This window comes from Mobula hypostoma, chromosome 8 (assembly GCF_963921235.1).
Source record: "Mobula hypostoma chromosome 8, sMobHyp1.1, whole genome shotgun sequence".
Taxonomy (NCBI): Eukaryota; Metazoa; Chordata; class Chondrichthyes; order Myliobatiformes; family Myliobatidae; genus Mobula; species Mobula hypostoma.
In genome coordinates, this window is record NC_086104.1 from 123227188 (window position 1) to 123248072 (window position 20885).

Here is a 20885-nt window from a genome sequence, read left to right on the forward strand (position 1 = left end):
GTGCAGGAATGGGAAGTGGGTTTAAAATGGCTGACCATCAGGAGATTGCCAGGCAGTACAGTAAACACAGCAGAGGTGCTGGGCGAAGTGATCCCACACCACGCCCCTCCCAGAAGCGATGCACTCTGCTTGATAGACTTCAGGACATCACTGTTGAACCCTGACGTCGAATTATAGGTCAAATGTACCTAAGGCTAAAGAATTTAATCATCTTAGTTGCAGGGGAGAGGGGTGGACAGAAGGTGATATCTGTGGCCTTGTTTGAGAGTTGGTGTTGGGTGCTTTGAGGACCAGGACTCTAGCTGATGTACTGGTGTGTGGTGGAGACTCCCAGTGTTTGGGGAACAGGGTGTTGAGTCCAGCAAGGAATGGAGTGCCATTATGTTGGTGTTTAGAGGTGGGAGATTTGAGGCAGGTTCAAATTTGTGATTGGGTAGATCTGGGGCAATTGGTTAGGAGATGTGGGTAGGCTAAAGGGTGAGAGGGTTAGAGTTTTGGACATTTGAGGTGGCTGGAGAGTGGGGGACAATGAGAAGGAAGGGTATTGTGAGGTTGGAGAGTGGGTGTGAAAAGCAGTGTGAAATAGGGGAGGGGAGGTTTGGGCAGAGGATGGCTGAGTGGAGGTACAGTGTTAAAGAGTTTAGACTCTGAGCAACATGAACATTTTAGTTTTGGGGGAATTGGGTGGTCAGTCTAGGTCAGGATGGGCTATGTGCTGGGGTGGAGTTCACTGGAAACCCACTTCCCCCTCGCTCACTCCTTACACCTCCAAGGGGCACATTCAGGACAGTGGGGGCAGTAGGTACATCAGTATTGAGGTTGAGAGGGTTGAGAGCTTTAAGTTCCTAGATGTAAACATGATCAGTAGCATGTCTTGCTCCAGCCTCCTTGATAATACAGCCAAGAAATCTTGTGTCTGGGGCGTGTTGACTAGACTCCCGCCCTTCCCTTGTCTCCACGGCCCGTCCTGGATCACCACCTTCAGTGGACATTGCTGACCACGGTGATGGATGAGGAGAATAAATGTCACTCAAACAACGTCTCAGAGCATCAAGCAGTGTTTATTGGCTCAGTGGAAGCAGGAGTGGTTGGAGGGGACGAAGTGAAGGGAAGCCAGCAGAGGGTGCAAAATGCCTTAATTTGCCTCGACAGGATGTGGGAGTTGAATTAGCTTTCCTCCCGGCCTCTCACCAGCGCAGACACAATGGAAAACAACGCAAAGGACTGAAGGCACTGGACCTTTCAGAACAACATTGTTGAATTCTGATGCAAAACTGTAGGCCAGATCTACACTGAAGCTAAAGGATTTAACAATCTTCTTTGCAAGGTTGGACTTGGGGTGAAGCTCCCTCTACGCTGTCTCATTGCATACTTCCAGGATCAGGCACAGATTGAAGCACCCTCCATATTGTCCCATCAGACACTCCCAGTGTCAGACACAGACTGAAGTACCCTCTATATCATCCCATCACACACAGCTGAGATCAGATAGACTACATGCCCTCCTGTGGGTGAATGAAGGTCAGTGGGGAGTGAATGGGCCCTGTGCCCTTGCCCACTTGCCAATAATGATGGGCAGTTAGCAAGAGGTGAGGGGTTGCCTACTGCAAGCGAGCGCCTCTCCTTGTCGAGCCTCAGGGCTTCTCCAGATCGACGATACTGCGGCGGCAGTTGGCCACGTCCTGGTACATGCTCTGCTGTCCTCGAGTGATGTCCTCGTACGTTGCCTGGTCATCCTGATTCAGGCCCTGTATTGGGAGGAGGAGAAGCGAGAGAGAGAATGGGAGAGAGGGAGTAGTGGAGTTGGAGAGGAAGAAGAAGGGGAGAAGAGGGGGAGAGAGAAATGTGTGAGAAAGAGGTGTGTGTGAGGAAGAGAGAGAGGAGATGAGGGAGAGAAAGTGTGAGTGATAGAGAGAGGAGAGAGAGAGATGCAAGAGAGCGAGAGGAGCGGGAGAAGTGAGAGGGCAGAGGAGGGAGCGGGGAGGCAGAGGGAAGGGGAGGGGAGAGAGAAAGAGGGAGAAGGGGAGAGACGGAGGAGAGGGAGAGAGAGGGGGGAGAGGGAGGAGAGAGGGAGGGAGGAGGGAAGAGAGAGAGAGATTGATTGATTGATTCTACCTCTCACCCACACACTAGAGGTAGAATTCACAGTACCCGTTTTAAGCCGCAACAAGTGTCGCCCCTCTCACATCCCACAGCCAAAGAGAGGGATGGCTAATGTGTTAATAAGCAATTAAAAAGCTGCTGGGAGGGTGGTGGGGTGCTTTCCAGGGCATGTGTGGAGGAGTGTTTGAGCCTGAGGGCTGCGAAGGCAGAATTCAGGAGGAGGAAGAATTGGGATGCTCTTGTAGGGTGTTAGCATGGGATATCATGGAGCAAATGGCCTTGAAATTGAAAAGACTTGAATTGCCTGGTCTGCAGACCAAGTGCTAGGAGATGGGGTTATCACAGATGGCCTGATTTTATTCCCTGTGACTACGGCTCTGCACAGCGATGCCGCCCTAAGATTGTAGAGAAGCATCCCGCTCTTGACACCAATCCATTGAGATCCAAAGTGGTTTGGGGCTGCAGACTACCTCGCCCTTGTCTGCTGTCCAGATGTGCCGTGGCCGATCTGTTTTGTCATCTAGTAGTGAGGGTCTTTCCCAGTGGAGATCTCCTAATGAGGAATCCTCCCCTTTATACTGGGGACCTGGGCAGAAAGTGTTGCATAGGACAGTAGCACGTAACACAGTTGACTTCAGGAAGGCAAGGAGGGGTGTACATGCTCCTATCTACATCAACAATGCTGAGGTTGACAGGGTTGAGAGTTTCAAGTTGTTGGTGTGAACAACACCAAAAGTCTGCCCTGGTCCGTTCATGTTGACGCCATGGCCAAGAAAGCTCTCCAGCGCCTCTACTTCCTCAGAAGACTAAAGATATTTGGCATGTCCCCATAGACCCTCACCAATTTGCATCAATGCACTACGAAGAGCACCCAATCTAGATGCACCATTGTTTGGCGTGCCAACTGCTCTGCACGGGACCACAAGAACCTGCAGAGAGTTGTGGACACACAGCTCAGCACATCACAGAAACCAGCCTCCCCTCCATGGTCATTTCCCACTGCCTCAGTGCCCCACTGCCTCATAATCAAAGACCCCACCCATCCTGAACATCCTCTCTTCTCCCCCCTCCCATCAGAATCAGGTTTATCATCACTGACAGACATCATGAAGTTTGTTGTTTTGTGGCATCAGTAAAGAGCAATACATAATAAAGATCCCTAGGCAGAAGATACAAAAGCCTGAAAGCATGTACCACCAGGTACAAGGACAGCTTCTATCCTGCTGTTATAAGACTATCGAGCGATTCCCTTGTATGATGAGATCGACTTGACCTCACAATCCACCTCATTATGATCTTGCACTTTATCATTTTCCCTGTAGCTTTCTCTGTAGCTGTTACTTCTTTCTCTGCATTCTCTTATTGTTTTACATTGTTCTACCCCAATACACTGTGTAATGATTTTGATCAGCATGAACAAGCTTTTCTCTGCATCTTGGTTCACGTGACAATAGTGAACCATTACAAGTCGTAAGTTGATTTAGGACTTTCCAGCCATTTCTGCAGCCGGGAGGAGACAGCATATCACCTATGCATGGAGTGTGAGAGGTTGCAGCCGCTACTTGAGTATCCTCAGGGGCTGCTCCTTGAGATTTGGCCGCGCCTTATCCCCACGCTTCGGATGTTGGCTCACCCAGTGTGGGCAGGAAGAGGTGGGAAGTCGCTCGGAGGGAGGGGAGGATCTCTTGGTAGGTAGCTCCTGGGACCAACCAAAATGGCCAAACATGGGCCGAGACAGCAGGTGCGTTGAGGGTTCCACTTTACGCCCATGCCTGTGTGTCCCTGAGGAAGGACATGGATACAACGGGGAATTTCTGGGAATGGAGAGCACCTCAGGTGCTCAAATGCATTTTGGATCATGATGATTGTATTATAATTTGAAACTGCAAGTAGTGTTTATTGTGAAGCACTGAAGTAATATAGTACTGTGAATCTGTAATCAGTGAAAAGCAAGAAAGTGGATTTGGGATTAATGTTTGATCTGTACTTCAACACCATGCAGTCCACAGGATCTGAGAGTAAAATGGCAGCCACTGTGCATGGCCTCAGCACAAGGGAGACAACATGGGACAACAAACACAAAATGCTGGAGGAACTCAGAAAGTCAGGCAGCATCTCGGGAGGAGAATAAACAAGTTGATGTTTTGGGCCAAGACTCTACATTAGGACTGATTATTCTCCTCAGGCCTAAGGGGCTTCAGCCCAAAACGTTAAATGTTTACTTCCCTCCATAGAGGCTGCCTGACCTGCTGAGTTCCTCCAGCATTTTGTTATGTTGCTCTGGATTTCCAGCCTTTGTCTCTCTTTTGCATTTAGGATGGGAGAAAGACAAACCTCAACTAAGCGGGGACGGTACGGGTGGGGAGGGTTTTGTACCTGATACAAATTCTCGTTTTCCTCCTTATAGCGCTGAATTCTCTCCCGTAGACTCCTCTGAGACTTCTGCAGGGGAAGATATTCACAGATATTGCAGATCAAATCATCTCAATTCTTTTCTGATGATTGAACAAGCTGAACAGTTGAAAAATAATTCCAGTGACTGTGCGGTTATCAATGCAATGAACAGCAGGTGTTATACCAAAAAGGCACAGAGCTCGAGCAAAATAAAATGACCCTGGGGTCAGACATACAGTGAAGCTCCCTCCACACTGTCCCACTTACACCATCCAATCACAAGCTCCTGAAGTCAGACACAGAGAGAAGCTCCCTCTACACTATCCCATCACACACTCCCGAGGTCAGACACAGAATAAAGCTCCCTGTACACTGTCCTATCTCATGCTCCCAGGGTCAGACAAAGAGAAGCTCCCTCCACACTGTCCCATCACACACTCCCGGGGTCAGACACAGAGTGAAGCTCCGTCTACACTGTCCAATCCCAAGGTCAACATGGAATTAAACTCTTTCTACATTCTCATATCACACACTGCCAGCATCAGACACAAGTCCTGCCTCAGTATTGGATAATTGAGAGGCGAAAGCTAGAAATCTTGAACAACACACACAAAATGCTGGAGGAACTCAGTTCGTCCGGCTCCATCTATGAAGGGGAATAAATGGTTGTTGATCCCGAATGAGACCCTTTCATCGGGATTGGAAAGGAAGGGGCAGAATTCGGAATAAGATGGTGGATGGAGAAGGAGTACAAGCTGGCATGTGACAGGCGAGACTAGGTGAGAGGGGATAGCGGGTGAGTGGGGGAGAGGAGAAGACGAAGTAAGAAGCTGAGATTGGTGGAAGAGGTAAAAGGGCTGAAGAAGAAGGACTTTAATAATAGAGGACTGTGGACCATGGAAGAATGGGAAGGTGGGGGCGCAGGAGGTAGTTGGCAGGTGAACAAAAGAGAAGGAATGAGAAGTTCCGAGAAGAGGAGGATGGTTGAAGATGGGTGAAGGGGTCATCGATAGGATGGGTGAAGAATCCTTGCTAAAGGAGTTGGTTCAAAGATGGACGTCACGGTGAGCATGCAAGTCAGTGAGGTGTGCGCCCCAAAGGACAGAGGTAAGGACGTTGCTGGGAACAGAATACACCTGACATTGACCTCAGAGAGGGAGCTGACCTTTATCTTCTCTGCATGAACACTGGAGATGCAGGGGACTCCTTCCCTCGGGGACCATTTGTCCCAGGGCAGATCTACCTGTGCACACACACCAGTGTGGCCAAATGGATGGGAAGGGGTGCTCGGCTTCACTCTGTGTCTGACATTGGGAGTGTGTGATGGGATAGTGCAGAGGGAGCTTCACTCTGTGTCTCATCCTCCAAGGACTGATTACCACTCCAGGCAACAGTGGAGAGGCAGCAGCAACAGGAGATTGGGTCATCGCCAACCATCACCTCTCCTGACCCTCACCGTTCCACACTCCCAACCCCCACCAAAACCACGTTCACCTCTCGTAGAAGGATAGTCCCAGGGATGATAACACAACACAGCAGAAGTATCCCCTCCACCATCAGGATGATATTCTTCTCTGAATCGTTGAGGTTGAAGAGTCTTGAGTAAGGAAGCCCTGGGACAGGGAGAGTAGAGCAGGGGGAGATGATGAGAAGTCAGAGTCAGAAACAGAATCAGATCACAAACTCATACACACCCAGTGCAGAGGCTCCAATGCACAGGGTCACAAGAGGCTGCTGAGGGTTGTGGAGTCAACTATCTCTATCATGGGCACAGCTCTCTCCACTGTCAATGGCATCTTCAGGAGACGGCACCTCAAGAAGCTGGCTTCTGATATTAAGGACCCTCACCATTCGGGACATGCCTTCTTCTCATTATTACCACTAGGGAGGAGGCACAGAAGTCTGAAGAACCGAAGATCCACACTTAATGATTCATGAACAACTTCATCAGATTTTTGAACAGCCCATGCACCCATGAACACTACCTCACTATTCCTATTTTTTTTTTGCACTGTATATTGATTTTTGTAGAGTAATTTTGTGTGTTCCTGTGCTGTGGAGCCTCCATATCAGACAATGATGCAACCAGTCAGAATGCTCTCCACTCTACATCTGTAGAAATTTGATGGAGCCTTTGGTGACACACCATACAGTGGCATGCAAAAGTTTGGGCAGCCCGGTCAAAATTTCTGTTACTGTGAATAGCTAAGCGAATAAAAGATGAACTGATTTCCAAAAGGCATAAAGTTAAAGATGACACATTTGGCAAGTATCGCAGCTTGTAAATGCTTTTTGTAACCAGCTAAGAGTCTTTCAATTCTTGTTTGGGGGATTTTCGCCCATTCTTCCTTGCAAAAGGCTTCAAGTTCTGTGAGATTCTTGGGCCGTCTTGTGGATTTTGAGGTATGTTTAGGTTCATTATTCTGTTGTTTAAGCGATCCTCTTTTCATCTTCGGCTTTTTTACAGACGGTGTGATGTTTGCTTCCAGAATTTGCTCGTATTTAATTGAATTCATTCTTCCCTCTACCAGCGAAATGTTCCCCGTGCCACTGGCTGCAACACAAGCCCAAAGCATGATCGATCCACCCCCATGCTTAACAGCTGGAGAGGGGTTCTTTTCATGAAATTCTGCACCCCATTTTCTCCAAACATACCTTTGTTCATTGCGACCTATTTCTATCTTAACTTCATCAGTCCATAGAACTTGTTTCCAAAATGCATCAGGCTTGTTTAGATGTTCCTTTGAACCTTTTGAATAGAACCTCAAAATCCACAATGGACTACCTCAAGAGGCACGAGCTGAAGGTTTTGCCATGGCCCTCACAATCCCATGACCTAAACACCATCGAGAATCTGTGGGTAGACCTCAAAAGAGCAGTGCATGCAAGACGGCCCAAGAATCTCACAGAACCAGAAGCCTTTTGCAAGGAAGAACGGGCGAAAATCCCCCAAACAAGAACTGAAAGACTCTCAGCTGGTTATAAAAAGCGTTTACAAGCTGTGATACTTGCCAAAGGGGGTGTTACTAAGTACTGCCATGCAGGGTGCCCAAACTTTTGCTTCAGGCCCTTTTCCTTTTTTGTTACTGTATTTTGAAACTGTAGAAGAAGGAAATAAAAAAGTAATCTTGCTTAAAAGATTAAAGAAATGTGTTATCTTTAACTTTATGCCTCTTGAAAATCAGTTCATCTTTTACTCACTTGGCTATTCACAGTAGCGGAAATTTTGACCAGGGGTGCCCAAACGTTTGCATGCCACTGCATCTACTCAATCTCCTGATGAAGCAGAGCTCGTGCTTCCTTGTGATTGCATCATTGTGTCAGGGCCCAGGACAGATGCTGACACCCAGGAACCTGAAGCTGCTCACCTTCCCACTGCTGACTCCTTAATGAGGGCTGTTGTGTTTTCTCCTAACTTCCCCTTCCCCAAGTCCACAATCAGTCACTTGGTCTTGCTGATGATGAGAGCAAGTTTTTTTTTGCTACTTCATCACTCAACCAAATGATCTATCTCACTCCTGCACACCTCTCATCACCATCTGAGATTCTGCCAACAGCTGTATCATCAGCAAATATATAGATGGTGCTTGAGTTATGACCAGACACACAGCCACGAGTGTAGACAGAGTAGAACAGTGGGCTAGGTACGCATCCTTGAGGTGTGCCAATATTGATTGTCTGCAGGAAGGAGTTGCTATTACTGATCTGCACTGACTGTGGTCTCCTGATGAGGATGTTGAGTATTCAATTGCAGAGGGAGTTACAGAGGTCCAGGTTTTGAAGGTTATTCATTCGTCCTGAGGGAATGATGGTTTTGAAGTGTTTTAAGAAGGCAACGATAATTCCAGTGCCGAAGAAGAGCAAGGTGGCATGCCTGAATGACTATCGACCTGTGACTCTGACATCAATTGCTATGAAGTGCTTCGAGAGATTGGTTATGGCACACATCAACCACAGCCTACCGGTCAACCTCGACGCTTTGCAATTCGCCTACCGGAGCAACAGGTCAACGGCAGATACCATCTCTCTGGCCCTACATTCCTCCTTAGAACACCAGGAGAATAAAGACACATATGTAAAGCTCCTTTTCATTGACTACAGCTCTGCCTTTAATACCATCATTCCAAATAATCTGATTCGTAAGCTCCGGAACCTGGGCCTCAGCACTCAAATCTGCAGCTGGATCTTCAACTTCCTCCCAGACAGGACCCAGGCTGTAAAAATAGGGAACAAGCTCTCCTCTACAATCACTCTGAGCACCGGTGCCCCACAAGGCTGTGTACTCACCCCTCTGCTGTACTCACTGTACACCCATGATTTTGTAGCCAAGTTTCCATCGAACTCAATATATAAGTTTGCTGATGACTCAACCATTGTAGGCCGTATCTCGGGTAATGATGAGTTTGAGTACAGAGAGGAAATTAAGAACCTGGTGGCAACGTCAGCAAGACAAAGGAATTGGTTGTTGACTTCAGAAGGAGTAGTGGACCACATGACCCCATTTACATCGGTGGTGCGCATGTGGAGCAGTCAAAAGCTTTAAGGTCCTTGGGGTCAATATCACAAATGACCTGACTTGGTCCAACCAAGCAGAGTCCACTATCAAGAAGGCTCACCAGCGCCTTTACTTCCTGAGAAAGTTAAAGAAATTTGGCCTGTCCCCTAAAACCCTCACTAATTTTTATAGATGCACCGTAGAAAGCATTCTTCTAGGGTGCATCACAACCTGGTATGGAAGTTGTCCTGTCCAAGACCGGAAGAAGTGGCAGAAGATCGTGAACACAGCCCAGCACATCACACAAACCGATCTTCCGTCCTTGGACTCACTTTACACCGCATGCTGTCAGAGCAGTGCTGCCAGGATAATCAAGGACATGACCCACCCAGCCAACACACTTTTCGTCCCTCTTCCCTCCGGGAGAAGGCTCAAGAGCTTGAAGACTCATACGGCCAGATTTGGAAACAGCTTCTTTCCAACTGTGATAAGATTGCTGAATGGATCCTGACCCAGATTTGGGCCGTACCCTCCAAATATCTGGACCTGCCTCTCAGTACTTTTTTTGCATTACCTTACTTTCCCTTTCCTATTTTCTATTTATGATTTATAATTAAAATTTTTAATAGTTACTATCGATTTGTAATCCAGGGAGCACGAAGCGCAGAATCAAATATCGCTGTGATGATTGTACATTCTAGTATCAATTGTTTGACGACAATAAAGTATAAAGTGTAAGTACAGTCAGATACAGTTATATCTAGGCACAGTTAAATCCAGGTACAGTTACATCAGGGTAGACACTGCTAGGTACGGTCAAGGTCAAGTGCAGGAAGATCTCCTCCACACCCTCTCCAGAGGATTAATGCCAGATGATAAACCCAGCAAACTTTGTTGGGGAATTTCATTAGATGTGAGAGGAAACTGGAGCACTGGGAGAAATCCATATGGTCACAGGGAGAGTGTGCAAAATGCACACACCCACCCACCCCAGATCTGATGAAATTGAAATGCAAAATCCTGGAAGGGAGAGGTTCTGATGTCCATGAAGAGCCAATTTTGGGAAATGGGGCAGGAGGAAGGAGACAGGCTGGATCGTTGTGACATAGCACAAATTGGCATGAGGAACAAGGAGATACCTGCAGAGTGAAAGGCTCAAACTTGATACCAACGGGTACTTGGTTGGGGAGTTATTGGCAAGGAGGTTGAAAGCTTAGTGACATGGCCTCAAGACAATAACCTTTCCCTCAGTGTCAGCAGAACAAAAGCTTTTTATTGACTTCAGGATGAGGGGTGGTGCACATGCCCCTGTCTGTGTTAAAGGTGCTGAGTTAGAGATGGTTGAGAGCTTCAGGTTCCTAGGGGTAAAAATCATTAATTGCTTGTCCTGGTCCAAGCACATTGTGGTCAAGAAAGTGCACCAGAACCTCACCTTTCTTGGGAGGCTAATGAAATTTGGCATGTCCCGTTAACCCTCAGCAATATTTACAGAGCACCATCGAAAGCATCCTATGACATGGCGACATCATGGCTTGTTATGGCAACTGTTATGGAAGCTGCAGAGGCTGTGGACATAGCTCAGCACATCACTGAAAGCAGATTCCATGGACTCTATCCACACTTCCTACTGCCTCGGGGAAACAAACAACATAATTAAAGACTTTGCCCACCTCAGGCATTCTCTCTTCCCCCCCCCCCCACCACTGATAAAAAAAGAACCTGAAAGCACGTACCACCAGGCTGAAGGACAGTTTCTATTTTAAGACTTGACCGCTTCCCAAGTATGGTAAGATAGACCTTTGACCTCCCAATCTTGTCGTGGCCCTCGCACCGTACTGTCTACCTTCCTCTGTAACTGTAACATTATATTTGGCATTCCGTACTGCCTCAATTGTCTGATGTATGGAATGATCTTTTGGATGGCATACACATGAAATCTTACACTGTATAGCAGGATGTGTGACAATAACCAAGCAATTCATTGATTAGCCTAGTCTCAGACTGAGACACTTACTGAAGACTCGCAGCCCGATTTCACAAGAGGTGTCATTGTTTGAATTGCGACAGCGGTAAATGCCAAGGTCGCTCAAACCCACGTTCTTCAAGATGAGCTGCTGGCCTTCCGAGCGGACAATGCTCCATATGGAACTGTTGTAGGCCCTCTTTTCCCATTTGATGGTACCCTTAGACTCAAGACGACAAGGCAGGATGGCTGTACTCCCAAACTCAGCTCGGACAGTGGGCGGTGGAATGCTCATCTCAGCCCCTGTGGTTCAGAGCAAGGATAAGTTTGATCATGCAACTCTGTGCCAACTTGTGTACGCGCACACACCCCAAGACATATACATATCCACACATGCATGAACATACCCACGCCAACACGCATACTTTCTAGTTGCTCTCTCTGTTCTTATTTGTTCACCCATCGTCTATTAGTGCATAGTATAGTGAGGATGGCTCCAGGGGCAGTAGTTTGTTATGTGTGGGGGATGTGAGAAGTCTGGGACACCACCTGCCTCCCAGATAACCACATCTGCACCAGGTGCACCAAACCGCAGATCCTGAGAGATGTATTAAGGAACTGGAGCTACAGCTCAGTGACCTTCAACTCATAAGGGAGAATGAGGAGGTGATAGATAGGAGCTACAGGGAGGTAGTCACCCATAGGTTGCAGGGTAACTGGGTGACTGGAGAAGGAGTGGAAACGAACAGCCAGTGCAGAGTACACCTGTGGCCGTTCCCCTCAATAATAAGTATATAACTTCTGATTTTATTGAGGGAAGCTACATGACTGGGTCTCTGGCACTGAGTTTGGTGGTGTGTCTTTGAAGAGTAGAGAGGTGAGGAGGACTGCAGTGTTGGTAAGAGATTCTTCAGTCAGAGGAACAGGAATGAAGTTCTATGGGCCTGACAGAGACACCCAGATGGTATGTTGCCTCCCTGGTGCCAGAATCAGGGATGTCTCAGATCGTATCCATTGCATTCTCAAGGGTGTGGATGAGCAGCCAGAATTCTTGGTGGATATTGGTACCGATGACATAGGTAGATAACGTGAGCAGGAATCTTAGGGAGTTAGGTAGAAAGCTGAGAAACAGGACCACCAGGGTAGTAATCTCTAGATGTGCCACATGCCAGTGAAAGTAAGAGTAGTATGACTTGGCAGGTGAATGTGTAGCTGAGGAATTGGTGCAGTGGACAGGTTTATGGAGGTATAACCTGTATAAAAGGGACAGGTTACACCTGAACCCAAGTGGGTCCAATATCCTCAAGGGCAGGTTGGCTAGAGTTGTTCAGGTGGTTTTAAACTAATTTGGCAGGGGGGTGGGAACTGGAGTGATAATGTGCATGATGAGGTAGTTGGTTTACAAACAGAGGCAATGTGTATTGAGACACATGGAAAGGCTGATGATAGGGCAAAATTGCAGTCAACAGGATGAGTTGCAATGTAAAAGGTGGACAAAATCAAAAAAAGGTGAATACAGGACTAAAGGTGATATATTTGAGTGCGGGCTGTGCATGGAAGAAGGTTGATGAACTTGTAGCACAGTTACAGATTGGCAAGCATGATGTCGTAGACATCACTGAATCATGGCTGAAAGAAGATTATAGCTTGGAATCGAATGCCCAAGGATACACACTGTATTGAAAGGATTGGCAGGAAGTTAAAGGGTTGGCATGGCTCTGTTGGTTAAAAAAGAAATTAAATCATTAGGAAGAGGTGACTTATGTTCGGAAGGTGTTGGATCATGGATAGAGTAAAGGAACTGCAAGGGTGAAAAGACCCTGATGGGAGTTATATACAGAATCCCAAACAGTAGTAAGGATGTGGTCTACAAATTAAAACGGGAGATAGAAAATGCATGCCAAAATGGCAATGTAACAATAGCCATAGGGGATTTCAATATGCAGGGCGATTGGGAAAATGAGGTTGGTACGGTATTCCAAGATGGGGAGTTTCTAGAATGCCGACAAGATGGCTTTTTAGAGCAGTTCCTGGTTGAGCCCACTAGGGTATCACCTATTCTGGATTGGGTGTTGTGCAATGGACCAGAATTGATTAGAGAGCTTAAGGTAAAAGAACCTTGAGGGGTAGGTGATTATAATATGGTCGAATTCACCCTGAAATTTGAAAAGGAAATGCTAAAGTCAGATGTATCAGAATTACAGTGGAGTAAAGGGAATTATAGAAGTATGACAGAGGAGTGTCAGAATTGGAAAGAACAATGGCAGGGATGACGGCAGAGCAGAAATGGCCGGAATTTCCAGAAGCAATTCAGAAAGCTCAGGACATATATACATCCCAAAGAGGAAGAAGTAGTGTAAAGGCAAGATGAGACAATCGTGGCTAACAAAGGAAGTCAAAGCCAACATAAAAGCCAAAGGGAAGGCATATAATAGAGCAAAACTTAGTGGGAAGTTAGGGGATTTGGAAGCTTTTAAATACCAACAGAAGACAACTAAAAAAGTCATTAAGAAAGTGAAGATTGAATACGAAAGTAGGTTAGCCAATAATATTAAAGAGAATACCCAAAGCTTCTTCAACTGTAAAAAGTGTGAGAGAGGCAAGAGTGGATATTGGACTCCTGGAAAATGATGCTGAAGAGATTGTAATGGGGGACAATGAAATGGCAGATGTACTGAATAAGTATTTTCCATCAGTCTTCACTATTAAAGATACTAGCAGTATGATGGAAGTTCCAGGTATCAGGGGTCATGAAGTGTGTGAAGTTACCATTACCAGGGAGAAGGTTCTTGGGAAACTGAAAGGTCTGAAGGTAGATAAGTCACTTGGACCAGATGGTGTACACCCCAGGGTTCTGAAAGAGGTGACTGAAGAGATTGTGGAGGCATTAATAATGATCTTGCAAGAAACCCTAGATTCTGGAATGGTTCTGGAGGATTGGAAAATTGCAAATGTCACTTCACTCCTCAAGAAGGGAGGGAGGCAGAAGAAAGAAAACTATAGGCCAGTTAGTCTGACCTCAGCGGCTGGGAAGATGTTGGAGTCGATTATTAAGGATGAGGTCTCAGGGTACTTGGAGGCACATGATAACGTAGTCAGTATGGCTTCCTCAAGGGAAAATCTTGCCTGAACAATCTGTTGGAATTCTTTGAAAAAATAACAGGCAGGATAGACAAAGGAGAATCGGTTGATGTTGTGTACTTGGATTTTCAGAAGGCCTTTGAAATGTGCCACAAAAGAGGTTGCTTAACAAGTTTTGAGCCTATGGTCTTAAAGATTCTAGCATGGATAAAGCAGTGGCTGATTGGCAGGAGGCAAAGACTGGGCACAAAGGGAGCCTTTTCTGGTTAGTTGCCAATGACTAGCGGTGTTCCACAGAGGCCTGTGTTGGGACCGATTCTTTTTACATTATATGTCAATAATTTAGATGACAGGATTGATCACTTTTTTGCGAAGTTTGCAGATGATACGATGATAGGTGGAGGGTAGGTAGTTTTGAGGAAGTGGGGAAGCTACAGAAGGACTCAGATAGATCAGGAGAATGGGCAAAGAAGTGGCAGATGGAATATAGTGTCGGGAAGTGTATAGTCATGCACTTTGGTAGAAGAAATGAAGGGTTTGACTATTTTCTAAATGGAGAGAAAATACAAAGGTCTGAAGCACAAAGGAATTTGGGAGTCTTTTTGTAGGATTTAATTAATTTGTGGGCTGAGTGTGTAGTGAGGAAGGAAAAAGCGACAGTAGCATTAATTTCAAGAGGACTGGAATATAAAGGCAAGGATGTAATATTGAGACTTTAAGAAGCACTGGTGAGGCCTCACTTGGAGTATTATGCACAGTTTTGGGTTCCTTATCTTAGAATGGATGTGCTGAAACTGGAGAGGGTTCAAAGGCGGTTCATGAAAACGATTCCCGGATTGAAAGGCTTATATATGAAAAGCGTTTGACGGCACTGGGCCTGTATTCGCTGGAACTTAGAAGAATGAGTGATGACCTAATTGAAACTGATCTTATGGTGCAAGGCCTTCAGTGGATGTGAAGAGTTTCCTATGGTGGGAATGTCTAAAATCAGATGACACAGCATCAAAATAGAGGGGGGTTCCTTTTAGAGCGGAGATGAGGACAAATTTCTTTTGCCAGAGGGGTGGTGAGAATCTGTGGAATTTGTTACTGCAGGCAGCTGTGGAGGCCCAGTCTTTATGTATATTTAAGACAGAGGTTGATAGATTCTTGATTGGTCTGGGCATGAAGAGATGTGGGGGTGGGGGTGGGGAGGGAGGACATTGGGGCTGATGGGAAAAAATGGATCATGCATGATGAAATGGCAAATGGGTCAAATGTCCTAATTCTGCTCCTATATCTTATGGTCTTATACATACACAGGGTAAGGGTAAGGGGACACACACACACTTGCTGCAAGTAAGATACAGAAGTGTTCTTATATGTCTGACAATGAACTCAACATTAACTTTGTCTTTGGCATTACCAGGGTACTGGCCAATATCGGTCTCCAACATGGACCCAACTCTCAAGGACATCTTCAAGCATTCTCAGACATTCTATGGCTGAACTATCTCAGACACGTCCTCTCCAGGAGCCTGAAGACCCACACTCAATGGTTCAGGAAGAGCTTCTTCCCCTCCGCCAGCAGATTTCTGAGCATGAACCCATAAACAATACCTTGTTGTTCCTTTATTTCTGCACATTTGTAGTTTTGTAATTCATTGTTATGTTCTGACTTTGCACTGTACCACTACCGCAAAACATCAAATTTCGTGCCTTTTGTGATAATAGGCCTGATTCTGACTCACAGCCTGGCTCTTCCCATTCTATTAATTCCATTCTCCTGTGAATTTACATCACACATTAACATAATTTATCCATGCCTAGAGCCATATACGAGGTTAAAACAGTGAGGGGTACACTCAGCAGGTCAGTTAGCACCTGTGAGAAGAGAAACAAAGTTAATGTTTTAAAGTTAAAGTAAATATCGAAGAAGCTAAATTACTGAACAGGTCAGTCAGCATCTGAGAGGAGAGAGGATGTTCCAGATGGATAATCTCAGAATCAATATCAGAATCAGAATTAATATCACTGAAATACAGTATGCCATGAAATTTGTTGTTTTGCGGCCTACAATTAATTTGTTATGGACAACACTCCCACATCACTACATCCTCACCACCCGCCCCGTTCTCACTGAGGTGGGGCAGTAGTCGGTTGGAGAGCTGCTCCCACACCACAAGCACCCATAGGGAACAGCACACATACAAATTGCCCCTCTGGGATCACTGCACATACCCTCTGCCTGTCTGGGAACATCACACATACCCTCTGCCTGTCTGGGCACATCGCATATACCCACTGCCCGTCTGGGAACATCACACATACCCTCTGCCCATCTGAGAACATCACACATCCCACTGCCCGTCTGGGCGCATCGCTCATCCCCCTGGCCGTCTGGGAAAATCCACATACACATTGGCCTTCTGGGAACATTGTACACATCCACTGGTCGCCTGGGAACATCCACATATCCACTGCCCATCTGGGAAGATCGCACATACCCACTGGCCGTCTGGGAACACCTTGCCTACCCACTGGCCGTTTGGGAACATCCCATGTACCCACTGCCCATCTGGGAACATCACACATCCCACTAGCCGCCTGAGAACATCACACATCCCACTCCCCATCTGGGAACATCACACATACCCACTGCCTGTGTGGGAACATTGCACAGATCCTCTGCCTGTCTGGGCACATCACATGTACCCACTGCCCATCTGGGAACATCACACATCTCACTCCCCATCTGGGAACATCGCACATACCCACTGCCCATCTGGGAACATCGCACGTACCTACTGCCCATCTGGGAACTTCGCACGAACCCACTGCCTGTCTGGGAAAATTGCACATACCCATTGCCCGTCTGAGAACGCCACACATACCCACTGCCCATATGGGCACATCGCACATACCCACTGCCTGTCTGGGAACATCACACATACCCACTGCCCATCTGGGAAAATCACACATACCCACTGCCTGTCTGGGAACATCACACATCCCAGTGCCCATCTGGGTGCATCACACATCCCTGTTGGCTGTCTGGGAATATTGCACATAACCACTGCACGTCTGGGAACATCACATGTATCCACTGCTTGTCTGGGAGTGTCGCACGTACCCACTGCCTGTCTGGGAACGTTGCACATACCCATTGCTCGTCTGAGAACACCCACATACCCACTGCCCATCTGGGCACATCGTATATCCCACTGGCTGTCTGGGAACATTGCATGTAACCACTGCCCGTCTGGGAACATCGCACATACCCGCTGCCCGTCTGGGAACATCGCACATACCCACTGCCCATCTGGGAACATCACACATCCCACTGCCCGACTCGGCGCATCACACATCCCTATTGGCTGTCTGGGAATATCGCACATACCCACTGGCCTTCTGGGAACATTGCACATATCCACTGGTCGCCTGGGAACATCCACATATCCACTGCTCGTCTGGGAATATCCACATATCCACTGCTTGTCTGGGAAGATTGCACATACCCACTGGCCGTCTGGGAACATCTTGCCTACCCACTGGCCGTTTGGGAACATCCCATGTACCCACTGCCCATCTGGGAACATCACACATCCCACTGGCCGTCTGGGAACATCACACCTACCCACTGGCTGTCTCGGAACATCCACTTACCCACTGGCTGTCTGGGCACAATGCATGGCAGCTGCCGACCAGTTCTTCTAGGAGGAGGATGTGAAACCTGCTCTGTGCTTGTGGTTGTGGCGACGGAGCTTCTGATCGATGCCGCCCCCCACCTCCCCATTACAGTCACCTGCTCCCGTCCAGCCTCAGACACCACCACACTGAATCCAAATCCCAGGGTAGTTAGGGGGAGACCTCGGCGGGGAGGGGTGAAGAGAGAGCGCTGTGGGAGAGACAGTGAGGAGGGAGCGCTGTGGGAGGGGCATTTAGAAGGAATGCTGTGGGAGGGGAGTGAGGAGTGAGTGCCCTGGGAGGGTGGTGAGCAGAGACTGGTGTGAGAGGGTGGCGAGGAGGGAGCGCTGGGGAGGGCCGGTGAGAAGGGAGGGACAATACTGAGATAGGTGTGTGTGTGTGTCCTTGCACTGTTGCCAACTGTTTGTATCGGGTGTCCCGCGGCAGGATATGTGTGTTCAGGAGTTGTGAAGGTCGCTCCATCCCTTGGGAGGTGAGGAAAGTTCAGAGGAACAATCGACTCGTAGTTGGAACATGACACTGGCGGCCGGTTCAGGAATCCCCCTGCAGCTCCTTCCTGCTGTACTGAGCGAATTTCAGAGAGTGTGTGCGTGTACGCGTGTCTGCAATTGTGTACGTGTGTGTGTGTATGTATGTGTTTTTGCGTGTGTTTGTGTGTCTGTGTGCATGTATGTCTTTCCGTGTGCTTGAGTGTGTGTTTTTGTGTTGTGTGTGCGCGCTTTTGCGTGTGTTTTTGCATGTATGTGTGTGTGTGTGTGGTTGTGTGCGTTTGTCTTTGTGTGTGTATATGTGGAACATGTCCTCCAGTGAGGGTGTGAGAGTGAGTGGGAGACTAGAGACTAATCTCTCATCTCAAACATACTGGGAACTCAACTCTGCCTCTTGCTCTCTGCCCGGCACTCCTCGACTCTCTCTCTTCACAGCATGCTCTGTCCCTTCCTCCCTAGTTCCCTTTCCTACCACTTTCCCACTCACTCCCCTCTGTTCCTTATGCTCACCTTTTCACCTATTTCTTCTCCTCCCCTCCGCACCCTGCCTCTTCTCAGCTATCCTCTCCCTTCCTCTCTGCCTCCCTCACCCACCACCTGCTGCTCAACTCTCCTATCACTCTCTCTCCCCATGTCCCCTATGCAAATCTCCCCTCTACCCCCTCACCCCACCATTCCCTGCTCAGCTCACTCTCCCTTCCCTTTGCACCCTTGTCCTTCCCTCTCCCATCTCCTCCTCCTCAAATCTTCCACTCCCCCCTTCCCCATCTCCCTACCCACTCCCTCTCCTTGCCCGCCACACCTTTCCTCTTCTGCTCCATCCCCCCTCCATTTCCTTACCCTTCCCTCTTCCTCTCCCTCACCTGCTCTCTTCCTACCTCCCTCACGCCACCACCAGCACCGTGTGACTCCCCGCACACCTCTGACCCACCACCCCACCAGCTTCTCCCCCCCACTCTCGAATCTAGTACCTGCCACATCACCCAGTGTGTCAGGACCACTGCCCACTTCTGATCCAAATAGGAGCGACCAGGCTGCATCAATAGCAGGGACTGCCCAGGGTCTCAACACTGAGGGATTCCAGAGGGCACAGCCTCAGAATGCAAGGATGGCCCTTCAGAATGGAGCTGAGGAGGAATTTCTTTAGGCAGAGGGTGGCGAATCTGTGGAATTTGTTGCCACACGTGGCTGTGCAGATCAAGTCACTGGGTGTATTCAAAGTGGAGGTTCATATGGTAGTGTCATGGTTAGCACTATGTTTTACTGTGAGAATGGGTTTGATTTCTGCCCCTATCTGTACTTTCTGCTTGTGGCTGAGCGAGCCTCCTCCCACATTCCAAAGGCTTACAGGTTAGGATTCTGGTTCGGGTTCGGGCTAGTGAATAGTGGGCACCAGAAACGTGGCAACACTTACGGGCTGGCTGCCCCCAGCACGACCTTCACTGGTTTGATTTGATGCAAACGACACGTTTCACTGTATGTTTCGATGTACATGTGACAAACGTAATCTTCTCTAACTTCTTGATTAGTTAGGGTGCCACAGGATAAAAGGAGAGTAAGGTTGAGAGGAATAATAAATCAGCCATGATCGAGTGGCAGAGCAGACTTAATAGGCCATAAGGACTAATTCCGCTCCTGTATTTGAAGATCTTATCGTCTATGGACTAAATCACCTCTGAGTATTATCGGACCTGGTGTGGAGATGTTGTGATCATCTTCTTGCCTACTGAAGACCACCTCTCTCGGAAGAAGACGGACCAAGATGTCACAGATCAGCCATTCTCGAAGACGAGGAAACCTCCCAACCGCCCAACAAAACCAACCCAAGTCCGAACAGGCAATCTTCAATTTCCCCTCCACTCCACCTCTCGTCCCATCCCCATCTCCCAGACTCACCGGAAATGAAGGCCACTGTTAACAGGAGCTCTGGTATTGAGAAACGGACCATGGCAGAGAGGGGCACGCAGACAAACTGACCCAGCACAGTATCGCAGAGAGAGCTGAGAACCCGCGCCACCTGGGCCGACAGGATGTTTACTCGCTTTCTGCGCCTGGGGAGTTGGGGGGTGGTGAAGAGGGTGGAGATGGGAGCAGATGTCTCTCTGCGCCTCAGTAGCTCTGATCTGCTGAAGCAGAACACAGCAGCAACATAGTGCCCAACAGTACACTTCCCCACTGGTGTGAAGACACACTTGCTGATGGGAGGGTGTGGGGAAAGCTCCCCCAAGTGTCCAAAGTCAGGAGTGTGTGATGGGACAGCATTGCCTGAGATTCACCCTGTGTCTGACCCTGGGTATGTGTGATGGGACGGTGTGGAGGGAGCTTCAGTTTGTCTCTGACCCCGGGAATATGTGATGGGATGGTGTGGAGGGAGTTTCACTCTGTATCTGACTCCAGGAGTGTGTGATGGGACAGCATCGCCTGAGTTTCACCCTGTGTCTGACCCTGGGTATGTGTGATGGGACGGTGTGGAGGGAGTTTCACTCTGTATCTGACTCCAGGAGTGTGTGATGGGACAGCATCGCCTGAGATTCACCCTGTGTCTGACCCTGGGTATGTGTGATGGGACGGTGTGGAGAGAGCTTCACTCCCTGTTTACCCTGGGTATGTGTGATGGGATGGTGTGGAGGGAGTTTCACTCTATGTCTGACCCAGGAAGTGCGTGTGATGGGAC

General features: G+C 48.0%; 1 protein-coding gene across 1 annotated transcript; it reads right to left on the reverse strand.

The window, feature by feature from the left end:
• Nucleotides 1-1048: 1048 nt before the first annotated feature.
• On the reverse strand, nucleotides 1049-20241 carry cd79a (CD79a molecule, immunoglobulin-associated alpha). The gene is made up of 5 exons (XM_063056711.1): nucleotides 20108-20241; nucleotides 11007-11258; nucleotides 5992-6110; nucleotides 4480-4545; nucleotides 1049-1748 (listed from the first exon to the last, which is right to left on the reverse strand). Exons 1-5 carry the CDS (start codon nucleotides 20157-20159, stop codon nucleotides 1635-1637), a joined length of 603 nt encoding a protein of 200 aa, XP_062912781.1. The 5' UTR covers nucleotides 20160-20241; the 3' UTR covers nucleotides 1049-1634.
• Between the last annotated feature and the right edge of the window lie 644 nt (nucleotides 20242-20885).